The sequence below is a fragment of the Pteropus vampyrus genome, unplaced genomic scaffold (genome assembly GCF_000151845.1).
Source record: "Pteropus vampyrus isolate Shadow unplaced genomic scaffold, Pvam_2.0 Scaffold627, whole genome shotgun sequence".
Taxonomy (NCBI): domain Eukaryota; kingdom Metazoa; phylum Chordata; class Mammalia; order Chiroptera; family Pteropodidae; genus Pteropus; species Pteropus vampyrus.
Window position 1 is genome coordinate 376,693 of NW_011889408.1, and position 13,326 is coordinate 390,018.

Below are 13,326 nucleotides of genomic sequence, written 5' to 3' on the forward strand. Positions count from 1 at the left end.
TGTCTAAACTATTGAAATTCTCATCTTTCAAGGCTTCATTTTCTACTCTGTCTCCTTCTGTAGGCCATATTCTATAGTGCAGCCAAAATGATCATAAAAATTTGAACATTCCGCTTTCCTATTCAGAATTCTTGCCCAACTCTTCATAATAACTTATCGGATCATTAATAATCTGGGCCCCTTGGTACAAAGGTCTACTCAAAGAGATCTTTCCTCTGAGAATCCCTCTCAAATTCCTGGAAAGGCATTGCTACTCCCTTTGTACTTTTTACATATCTCTATGATTGGCCTTAACAGATTACATTATAATCTTTTGATATAACTCTTTCCACACTGGTCTGTAAGCTCCGGGAACAAAGACAATGTCTTAATCTTCATATTCTTACCAACTTGTATATGCCTGGCACATAGAAGCAGGTTTTCAATAAACATTTGGTGGAATAATTAAAAGCAATTTAGCTCCTGAAGCCTCTGATTTTCTTGGGCAGCATGCTACCAATCTAGGAAAGAATTACACTTAAATTAATTCTTATGTTTTCAAAATAAATGTAATAAAGATACTGATAGTAAAAAAAATACATAAAATATGAGTAATTAATTTCTTCTAATTCCTCTTACTTTTCTGAAGTTGTGAGTTTGCAGCCCTCTGGGAAAATCTGGTAAAAGATATCTTTCCTTTTCCCAGTATTATTTTTTTCTCTAGCCATCATTAATAAGTATAGTCCATATAAAAATCCAGATGCTTGCCTTCTCTTGAAGAAGGAGAATATATAGCCATATAGATTTGCCATTCCCACGTGGCAAAAATCTGTTAGACCTTAATAAAGGCTACTTCCTTTATACAGGGCTTGCACTTCACATTTTGTCACAGTCGCCACCAGTCATACAGGCACTGCCACCCTGCCTGCCAGTACTCCCGTTACCTGACTAGCTCTATGAATATCTAAATTTGTATCCCCTGCCAATACACCTTCTAATACGCTTTTTTAAAATGCCTTGAACTCACTTGTGAATAAAGCCTTTATATAGAGATTGTATAAGATTAGATTCTCAACTTAGATTTATAGAACCTTCAGGTCTGTGAACCTGCACTAATATATTCCAATATACTTTATTTATTTATAATCCTATATATTTTCTGTTACTTAGTTTTAAAAAGTATTCTGGAAAGGAGTCCATAGGCTATACCAGACTGATGTAGGAGTGATTGCCTGTCCCCAAAGTAAATAAATATAAGTGTAGATGTGCTCATTTCAAAGAAGAAAAACGAGAAAAGAAACTTTAGATAATTCTTTCACCATGTTCAAATATTTCTTAGAAACTATTTGTATTTTTAAAAATATTTTTTAAAAATTGAGATCTCTCATTACTAACATCAGGTAAGAAGCATTAAAATTAGTATCAACTGCAATGTTCTTTAACTGACATCTTACAGGACATCACAACAGAATGTATCTTGAAGATGAGCAAACATTTTAGAAAATGTCATTGACTTAAAATATGTCATGAACATGGTTGGCAAACTAAGCAGTATAAAACTCTGGTCTCTAGAGTATTTAGGTCACATTCTAGCCTGAATAACCACTTTAAGGGAAAGAGTTTTTTTTGTTTTCAACCTGAAAATCAAGCATCGAGACAGGGTAGAGATCTAAAACGCATGACTTGACATGTAAGAACCTACTCAACTAGGGAGCAATGTAAAAATGTTTTGCCTTGCATTCCAAGAGATCACCTAGAATTTTGTTCCTAAACCATGAAAATTTTATGCTGCCACGGTGTTTTGGGCTACAGACAAAAGATGAATATTCCTTATAATTATGTAGAAGATGTAGCATTACTGGCACAAAAACATGTGTGGAAGCTGAGCTTCATTGTACTCCTAAGGGCAGCTTAGTGACATGTGGAACAATAAGTAGAAATCTGTAAAGCACATTGCATTGCAAAAATTAAATGTTTGTACGAGAATTTTTCCCGGCATGGTCTCAGCCTTGAGAAATCAGAACCCTAGCAATAGCTACATATCTCTAACCTGACTCCCTTAATCACTGTTTCCCTGACAGCAACTTTTCTCTTCTCCAGAAACAAAGGCAGCCAAATATTGCTAAATAAGTCTAAACTATACTAGAGCTGACCCCCATAAAAATATACCCAGGAGCTAGCGACACTCTGCTGGATTTTCCCCTTTTCATCAGTACCCCTTGTCCCATGACCCATCTTTCACCATAGCTCCAGGATTTACTCTACACTTCTGATTTCCTTTTCATTTTTAATAAATGTAATTAATGGAAATTTATATATTAAAGGGCCATTTACATATTTCTGCACTTAGAATAATGTTTCCTATAATATTTAGGCCTATTCACATAGAAAAATCATGACTTTTCTTTTTAGGGTGTCCAGAACTTGGTAACATTTGCAACAAAATAGATAGGCAGCGAGTGTGAAGATATGTGGCTTATATAGTAATATGGCTTATATAGATGTTTCTGCCAGCTAGGGTCCATTTTTGTTTCTTTTAGTAACTATGTCTCATATTGTTTTTGGAGAATAATCCTTCATCCATTTTTAGTACATGTGATTTGTGTGAGATTCTAATTTTGGCTCTAGTGATGGAGTCCAGGCTGATCAGTAGATTGAGTCCCCCTAGACCAATATCCTCAACCTTGAGGATCCATTAGAACTAACCTGGGGCTTAAAGAACACTGATATCTGGGTCTCATCTCAAGCAATTAAAATCAGATTTTTTCTGGGAGCAGTTCCCAGACACTGAGCCATTGTATTTCTTTTTTTTTCTTGTTCTTTTTTTTTTTTTTTTCAGTTGTCCTAGATTCTAATAGACAACAGTGTTTAGAGCTCGATCCAGACACAGTCATTGGTCCAGGCGAAGGCTTGTGGTGCAAGTCATGATAATTAGCCCACTTTCAGTGATTGGTTCAGGGATGAGATTTGCCCTGTAGGCACAAGAGTATGGATTTACTACACAACAAGTCAGCCATTTCTTATTTTAAAATGATAGTGGCAATGAAAGTGACTCGAATGGTCTACTTAGTCTAGATCCCAAGACACATGTGGGACCTTCAAGGAAGAGACATATTTTGTGATGAGACTACTGACAGTAAAGATGATACACCTTTACAGGTTCCAAGGGCCTCTCAGCCTGAAAATGAAGCCAACCCAGCAAAGGACATAGCAGAGAGAAACCGAATCCTTATGACAGCTAGTATACCCCTGACTTTTCACTTGCATGTACAAACACATTTTTTTCTTTGCCTAATTAGGTTTAAGTTGGGTTACTTCTAATCATCTTAACTATACATTTGAGTGTTACTACAATTTAAATGTGTTACACTAATTGTTCCTAATTCTATAAAACACAGCAAGATAGATATATTGTACTGTATATTTTCATGAGAAGAGGAGTTTAAGGCTCATAACATTAGGTGACTTGCCCCCAATTCTAGTACTGCTAAGCAAAATTCAGAACTGTATCTGCTAGGCTCCATTCCTCACTCCTCACTGCTTTCTCTTCTCTGGTTTGAGTATAACAGAAATAACCTAAGTGGAACTGGGGCTCACATTGGGCAATGAAACTCCTGATCCTCCTTTCAAGTCAACCTCTCAGGCTGCCCCGTCCCATGAAGACATGTAATTTTCTTTGATAAAGTTTCTAGTTGAGGGCAGAAGAGGGCTCTGCTAATGGGAAAAATTACCTATACCAGAGCTCCTCTGTCCCTTGAGAGCCTCTCACTGCCCTCTGCTAGACTAGCTTGGGATGAAAGAGGAAGGGGAGATTCACTTTAATACTGGCTGAATATCAGTGAATAATAGCTTTTATCATGTGTCAGAGGTGACACATGGATAAAATGTTTGGATGAGACTTTACTAAAAGCTAGGGAGCAACAAAAGGGAATAATAGGCTGCAGTGAATCTGTAATCAGGCTTACTCCTCTTTGATTAATAATATTTGTCTGTGAACCAAGAAAATGTGTTTATGGAAATTTTGTTTTCATATGGTTGTGGTATTGAATACATGTAAATTTACCCTGGGAGACCTGCTTGTAATATTGCTTAAACCTGAGCATGCCGATGCTGTGAACCAGACGGCTGATTACACTGTGGTTTGCTAATAACTATGCTAAGACCACAACAAACAGTTATCAGAGGGAAATAATTTTTATCATTGCCCACACAAAGATATTATATTCAATTCTTGGAAGTGCTTACTGCCACCAAATTATGTTGTTTTTAAGAATATTAATCTGTCTTCCTAGATTTCTTTATTTCTATTTAAAAAAAATGTGAAAGAATACACAGTCTTTTGCTATGTTCTTGAAAAGAGACAGAAAAGTGTAGAACAAGTGACTTGTTATATTTTCCTACCTCAAAAATTTTACAAAAGTACATAAGAATATGATTTTGTTATTTCATCCTTTACAATATCTGCCTGGTGTGGGTATGTAAGGGTGGGAACATTGTCTTCATTAAAATTTGTGGAATGTTGGTTTCAGCCACTTTCTGCCTTGTAGGTTGTATTTAGTAGAGAGCTGCCAAAGAATTCTGTGTTTTTATTTAGGAACATGAAGAGTGTTATAATTCTATCTATATACTAAAATATGAAATAAATATTTGGTGGTAAAAACCTGGATCAATATAGAGAACAAAGTGGCAGTCTTAAAAAGCTGGCAAGACTTGATTAGCTACAGATATATGGTATTATATGAAATGTCCTTAAAAAAAAAAATCAGGTCCTATTAACCACTCTTTTTCTCGAGAGGATTTGAAGGGAACTATATACACTGGTAACATTTAGAGAATGGCAACCAGTGTCCCAGCATAGTTCTAGCAAAGCTGGAGCAGAGCAAAACAGTTTAGGTCTGAGATCAAAGAGGTGCTCCTTTTTTTTTTGTAAAGCTAAGGTTTGGATGAAAAAGAAAGAGACATATAAGAGCTTACCTTGAGACAAGGCCTGATCTTTCTATCATTTCAGTAACATGGGTGAAGATATAGTAGAAGAGAGAAACATATCTTTCTATCATTTCAGTAACATGGGTGAAGATATAGTAGAAGAGAGAAACATGGCCTTTTCCCATTAAGAAATTATGTTCAGCATTCCAGTCAAAATGTCAGAGTAGGTAAACACTGTACTTGCCTTCTCCCATGACCACATTAAAATTACAACTAGATTATAAAAAAATAAACCTTGAGAACCATCTGAAGACTAGTGAAACAAAAGTGCTATAACTAAAAAATATAAAAAAGAAGCCACTTTTAGACTAGAGTGGGCAGAGATGTGAAATTGGCTGGTTCCATACCCACACAGGGTGGTCAAGAATTGGGAGGGATATATCTAGACTGCGGAGGTGCCCCCTGAAGAGCGAGGGCTGCCAGCCCTATACCTCACTCCCCAGCTTGGAGCACCAGTGCCGGGAAGAGGAGCCCCCTAACATCTGGCTGTGAAAATCACCAGGCATTCTGTCCATCTGGGTGAGATGAAAAGCTGCTGGTAACCTGGGTGTCCTCTTAAAGGGCCCGCACAAGACTCTTTTACTCCCAGGCACTCATCCTGGGCTCCGTGGGAGGAACTGAGGCTTGAAAGGTGCGAGAGACATGCAGAGAGAACGTGAGTTGAGTGGCTTTTGGGTGAGAGCTGGTGAGACAGCTGCCATTTTCTCTATGCTGGGCCCTTCTCCTGTGTAGCTGATGGGCAGACACCATCTTTCCTGTATTAAGCCCTTCCCACACATGGCCAAATCTGAATTTTTATTGGCCTAGTGAAATCCACTGGCTCCACTGGGGGAACCTCGCCCCACCCAACTCACACACAGCAAGAGGCTTTTTTAGCAGCTGAGACTTACAGAAAGCCAGCAGGTGGTTGTGGTCCTCCAAGCGCCCTGCACCTTTTACCGAGCTGCCCCAGGCCAAGAACAGGTGGCAGCCAGTCTTGATTTGCAGCATGGCCTCTCTCATGTGCTTCCAGGTCCAGCATAGGCAGTAACCAACTGTGGATTCCTTTGTATCTCTGACCAGGTGCCCAAGCTGGTCACAGACAGAGGCTGATCTTGATCTGCATGGTAACCCCTAGCAAGAGACCCTAAAAACCAATATACCTGGGGGCTGACTTCAGACCAAAACAGAGCACCACCTGATTAGTGCATTAAGTGCTACACCAAAAGGTGGTCTCAGTAGACACCAGATCCTGCTGGTGCAAATCCCACTCCAGGGGGTCAGCCCCCAAAAGTAGCTCACATGCTACAGTTGTGGCCAATCCTCATAGCCAGTAAACCTGAGGGTCAATCCCATCCACTGATGTGCCAGCGGCAATCATGTATCAAGTACAATAGGAGCTCATGTGCAACCCACACAAAGGACACTCCTGCAAATATCCAGCTTTGTCGACCAGGGAGATAGTGCCACTGGGCTCCACGGAACATTTACTACATAAGGCCGCCCTGCCAAGACTGGGAGACATAGCACATCTACCTAATAAATAGAAACAAACTATTCCAAAAATTTCAAGGGAAGGGAAGACTCTCAAGCTCATTACCTTAAGCCACCATTACCCTGATTCGAAATCAAAGACATTATAAAAATAATCATAAGCTGATAACTCTGATGAACATAGATATAAAAATCCTCAACAAAATATGAGCTAACCAAATTTAGCAATACATTGCAAAGTTCATATACCGTAATCAAGTTAGAGTTATTCTTGGGATGCAAAGTTGATTCAATAGCCACAAATCAGTTAATGTGGTACACCACATTAAAAAATGAAGGATAAAAGTCATATGATCACATCAATAGATGTAGATAAAGCATTTGACAAAATCCAGCATCTATTTCTAATAAAAACTCTCAACAAAGTGGGAATAGAGGGAACATAATAAAGGCCATATATGACAACCCACAGCTAACATCATACTCATTGGGGAACACTAAAATAATTTTTCTTAAGATGAAGAATAAGACAAGGATGTCCACTTTCACTATTTTGATTTAACATAGTGTTGGAAGCCCTAACCACAGCGATCAGATAAGAAAAAGAAATAAAAAGCATCTAAATTGGAAAGAAAAAAGTAAAACTGTCATTTTTTTTCAGATGACAAGATACTATATAGAGAGAAACTTAAGGACTTCACCAAAAGTGTTAGAACTGATAAAAAAATTAAAGTAGAAGGATACAAAATTAATATTCAGAAATTGGTTGCATTTTCATAAACCAATAATAAGTTATTAGAAAAAGAAATTAAGGAAACAGTACCACTTACAATTGTATTAAAAACAATAAAATGCCTAGGAATAAGTTTAACTATGGAGGTTAAAGACCTTATTCAGAAAATTATATCATTAAAAAAATTGAAGAAGATACAAATAAATAGAAGCATATACCATGCTTATGGGTAGGAAGAATTAACATTGTTAATATGTCCATGCTAGTCAAAGCAATTTATAGAGTCAGTGTAATCCTTATGAAAATACCAATGACATTTTTCACAGAAGTAGAACAAATAGTCCTAAAATTTATATAAAACCATAAAAGATCCTGAATAGCCACACCAATCTTGTGAAAGAACAAATTTGGAGGTATCACAATACCTGATATCAAACTATACTACAAGGCCATAGTAATTAAAATAGCATGGTACTGGCTTAAAAACAGATATATAGATCAATGGAACAGAATAGAAAGTCCAGAAATAAATCCACACTTACATGGTCATGACAAAGGAGGCAAGAATATAAAATGTGATAAGACAGTCTCTTCAATAATTGATGTTGAGAAAACTAGACAGATTCATGCAAAAAAATGAAACTGGATCACCTTCTTATACCATATATGAGAATAAACTCAAAATGGATTAAAGACTTAAATGTAAGACCTAAAAACATTAAAATCCTCTGAGCAAACATAGGCAGTAAACTCTCTGACATTGCTCTTGGTAATTTTTTTTTTCTGATATATCTCCTTTGGTAGGAGACACAAAAGAAAAAAATAAACAAATGGGACTACATCAAACTAAAAAGTTTGCACAGCAAATAAAATCATCAGCAAAATGAAAAGACAGCATATTGAATGGAAGAAGATATTTGCCTGTGATACATCTAGTAAGAGGTTAATATCCAAATTTTACAAAGCACTCATATCATTCAACACCAAAACAAACAAACAAACAAACAAACAAACAAATAAATAAATAATAGATAAATAAACAATCCAATTGTAAAATGGGCAGAAGACCTGAGTAGACATTTCTCCAAAGAGGACATACAGATGGCCAATAGACATATGAAAACGTGCTCAAAGGCACTAATCATCAGAGAAATGCAAATTAAAACCACAATGAGATATCCTTACAGTTGTCAAAATGACCTCATCAATAAATCAAAGATCAATAAGTGTTGAGGAGGATGTGGAGAAAAGGGAACCCTTGTGCACTGTTGGTGGGATTGCAAATTGGTACAACCATTATGGAAAACAGTTTGGAGGTTCCTCAAAAAATTTAAAATAGAACTACCTTATGACCCAGCAAATGTACTTCTTGGTATTTATCTGAAGAAAACCAAAACACTAATTTGAAAAGATATATGCACCTCTATGTTCACTGCAGCACTATTTATAATAGCCAAGATACAAAAGCAACCTAAGTGCTCATCAAGAAGATTGGATAAAGAAGTAATGGTACATATATATAATGGAATATTATGCAGCCCCCAAAAATGAAATCTTACCATTTGCAATGACATGGATGGACCTAGAAGCTATTATGCTAACTGAAATAGTCAGACAGAGAAAGGTAAATATCATATGGTTTTACTTATATGTGAAATCAATGGACAAAATAAATGAATAAAAATGAAAACAGAATCATACACACATACAGAACAAACTGGTGATTGCCAGATTGGAGGGTGGTTGGCAGGCTGACTGAAAAAGGTAAATGGATTAAGAAGTACAAATTGATAGTTACAAAGTATTCATAGAGATGTGAAGAACAGCTTAGGAAATATAATCAATAATATAGTAATAACTATATATAGTGCCAGGTAGGCACTATGCTGAGTGGTACCTTCGTAAATTATATAAATGTCTAACTACTACGCTCTACATCTGAATCTAATATAAAATAATAATGAATGTCAACTCTAATTGAAAAATAAAAATTAAAACAAAAAGGATTGACATCTGGGCCAGTGAATTCTATTGGAATACTTACTTGTTCCATTGAGTTGTGTTAGTTGTAGTTTTCTGGGTAGTAATTGAAGCTCCATAACCAAAGACTACAGTCTATAAAATATTATTATTCTTGTAGTCACACCTGATAGGAGTAAAACCACTGCCTGTAGGTCCTATCTGCCTGACCTCATAATTAAGAGGTGAAGTCACTAAGCCGACATATTATGAAGTCTTCAATAGAGTGGCTCTCTATATGTAATTTAGCACAATTCCCAACTTTGGATATATAACTCAATTTCTAGACACAATCTTTTGCAGTTCCAGTTTTCTTTGATATTCTGAATAATTGTTCTTATGTAAATTTAGATAAAACTGTCCTGAAAGTGAAATGAATGTTGGTATCTTAAAATATAAAGCATCATCTTCTCTGTGATAAACATTTCTCTTTCTCACCAGTAGCTACTTTGTCATTCTCTAGCTAATTCAACAAAGATATCATAGTAGGAGCAGAGGCAGACACTGAGCTGCCTATCTACTTTCATGGTCCTTGTTCAGGGGTCAGGCGATCTATCTAGGGAAGCTATTCTAGCTGCAGTCTGGGTTGGAGGGGCAAGGGGTGCTGGTGGTTAATGTCCAACTTTATACTTAGAGACATTTGAAAGTTTGACAGTGTTCACAGGCCCTGAAAACACTGATGATATTGATTTGGGAAAATAGAGTCTCTTTTATTCCTCCAATTTATTAACCATTACTACACCTACAAAACTTTTTTTTTTTTTTTTTTTAATGGCATCTGTCAAAGTTTTCTAGAGATCCTTTTTTGTGTGTGTGGATATAGCAGACTTCAGACTTGCATTACTAATACATGATTTTTGATCTTTAAAAATAATTAGTCATCTAAACATCTCAAGCATTTGTTCCCTTCTCCAATCTCTCTCTCTCTCTCTCTCTCTCTCTCTCTCTCTCTCTCTCTCACCCCACACACACTAATACCCATTTGTTGGTACTTTTTTCTCTATATTTAATAAAACAGGACATTTGTTTAACAAAAGCAGAATTACAACTCTCTAACTCTATTAAATGGTGGTGGGGGAGGGAAATTCTGTAAATACTGTTAAATATTTGTATTACCTAATCTAACTTAAATAAGAGTAAGTATTGTTTTTAGATATTTAGATTAAGTAATACAAATATCTATCGGCATTTACAGCAATTTTCCCCCAAATTAATAGTGTTAGAGAGTTGTAATTCTGTTCATGAATTGAATGCTGTTTTACTAAACATAGAGAAGAGTATAGATAATTCCAACATATAAGTAACTGTAACTAGTTAATATCTTCATTATTTTAGAAGATTTAATATATTTTAGATTGTGCGAATGTGCGTGTGATAATATGTATATAGCTTACATTATGACTCAGAATAGTAAATGAAGCAGAAAAAGAAAACTTTATCAAGCTCTCTCTCATTTTTGAAGATGTGTGTGGGTGAATAGCTTGGGGCTGGTCGTTTTTATTTGTGGAAAGGGTAAATGAATTTATAAAGCACTGTACATCTGAATTAGTTTATTCCTCTTCTATTTTGGCTATTGTTCATTGCCATATTAGCAGAGAAATAGATTGCACTGAGAGTGAACAACACTGTTGTTTAAACTGAAAGCTCAGTATCAGTATCAAATAATATAAAGAAAGTGTCTGGTTGATTTCTGGTCTTTGAGGTTATTCTTATAGAATTTACTGAAGTGATGTTTTGCATACATAGGTCTAGAGATCTTTTATAGATTTTGGTTAAATATGTTTATATAATTATTCCCACTTTAATTTATAGCAATATGTGATCCACAGAAATTCAATTTTTGAACTAATTTTGTTATAGCTTTTGGAGGTGGGGATGAAAGAAAGAGAAAGGGAAGTATTATTGTCATAATGCAAACAGATAAATAGGAGGTAAGTATTCACAAAGCAAGAGGAGGTCATCTGGCTGCTTCTAGCTTTGTATTTCCATGTGCCTTTTGCAAGTAGCCAAATAGGTCTACCTCTGCCCAACTCCTCTCCTGTTGGTATTTATCACATTTATCAAAATTTAGTGTCCATATGATTAATCTAAGATGCTTTTGTTAAATATGCTGCATGATCTTTTTCTCCTATCATTGATTTAGTGGGTCTGGGTGATCTTCTGAAATGTGGGTCACATTTTACTTGAAAACACTTGGTATTCTGTCTCTTGATAGGTAATTTTTATCAGATAACTCACCTGAAAATGGATGAGAAAAGTTATTTTAAAAGCTTTCCATATGACCAATACAATAACTACAATACTTTTTTCAAAGTTGCTTATTCTATAAATGACAGGAAGTGCTTTTTGGTGGGGATGGGGGAATACTTAGCATTCAAAAGTTAACCTGTCCTTAACAGCATCCTTCCCAACAACCAGATTGCTGCCTTTCATCTGCCTGTATAAAATCCTAGAGCAGTCTCTGCCACTGATTCTTCTATCCTCACTTTTTATTTATTTCACCAGACTTTTATGTGTACATAGTCAGTAAACAAGCAACACAGATGGATTTTTAAAAATAAAGAAAGGACTATTCATTGGTAGACATTTCATGTATTTTAAGTATAGCCAAAATATCTCGCACTGTTTCAACAATTTAATGTATAACTAGAGTTTATTTAAAAATTAATTAAACTTGTAAATTTTCTGTTATTTAGGACAGTAATGCTACTCTGTCATTAGCAAGTAGAATAATTAAATTCTGTTTTTTTTTTGTCATTAAATAAACCAATATCCATTCTACTTTGTAATAGACTATACCTTGGGGTTATAAAATGGTCTTAATTACATCAGTCTTCTTCACAGGGTTGGCTTTTGCCATTCTTTCATCTGTGCACCCAGTGTTCGGTTTATATGGGTCTCTGTTTCCTGCCATCATTTATGCCATATTTGGAATGGGACGTCATGTTGCCACAGGTAATAATTTTTGTTTCTGTTTATACTTCTCATGTTACTAATGATTTACTAATGAAAGGGACCTCAGAAGTGATTATTAGTTATTGATTACATCTCTAACTTTATAACTGAAAACATCTAACATTGATGAAAGCATCAATACTAGGGCAAGACATTTAACTTTCTGTTCCTCAGATACTCAATCCATATTGTGATTTATTGCTGTATTATTAATAAATACATATTATTGTTAAAGACTTTGCATTTTTAGTTGTTAAAAGATCATAAAAGGACAAATGTTCTAAATTTATAGTGAAATGGAGAAAGTGAGTAATTTGAGGGGTAAAGAAAAGACTATGTAAAATTTAGTGACATATATTGAAAAATATTTTTCTTGTAATTAATATTTAGACTAAATGATCTTTTAGGTTTCTTTGAAGCTAGATTTTATAATGTTCTTTTTAATATATCTCTTACCTTGCTTAGCTCTCCATTATCAAATACAAAATGAACTATCACAAGTACAGTAGCCTCATAATAGAGCAAGATGGTTAAAAACATGAATTTTGGAGTTAGTCCTGGATGTATCTCTCATTTGTTGTTTATTATCTGCATGACTTTGAGCAGTTTTAAAGGTCTACTTGCTTCTTTCTTGATATTAAAATTCAAAAAAATTATATGATTGTACTGTGAATTGAAATGATTGATGTAGTGTCTGATTTAGTACTTGCTACAAAACAATATGTAATAAAAGCTATTATTATTATAAAATGATACCTTAATATTAAATATTAAGGTAATAATAATACAAATACTTGTAATTAGAAATATCCATAGAAGTATTGCTGTTTATTTTTTGTTTTGTAAGATCTCTGCCTTTAAGTAAGTACTACCATTTGTGTCTATTTCTTCAGTGGTCAGTTTGTGTTATTGATTGTGTTACTTTCCTTTTTCTGTTGTAACAAATTACAAAAGTTTAGTGGCTTAAAACAAGATAAATAATTACTATTTAACTGTTTCATAGGTAAGAAGTTTAAAATGAGTCTTAATATAGCAGAACATATTCACAAGGCTGAGTTCCTTCTTGAGTTTTCCAGCTTCTAGAGGCTTCCTGCATTTCTGGGCTCATGGTACCTTCCTCCACTTCAAAACTAGCAGAGTAGCATCTTCAAATCTCTCTCTGATTCTAATCATTTGGTCCA

The 13,326-nt window shown here is 35.1% G+C and overlaps 1 protein-coding gene across 1 annotated transcript in view; it reads left to right on the top strand.

Moving 5' to 3' along the window:
* Positions 1–13,326, top strand: part of SLC26A7 (solute carrier family 26 member 7) — a 131,023-nt gene that overhangs the window by 3,157 nt on the left and 114,540 nt on the right. The window contains exon 2 of the mRNA XM_011384815.2: positions 12,035–12,145. Coding sequence (XP_011383117.1) covers positions 12,035–12,145 — 111 coding nt within the window. The remainder of the gene's footprint in view (positions 1–12,034; positions 12,146–13,326) is intronic.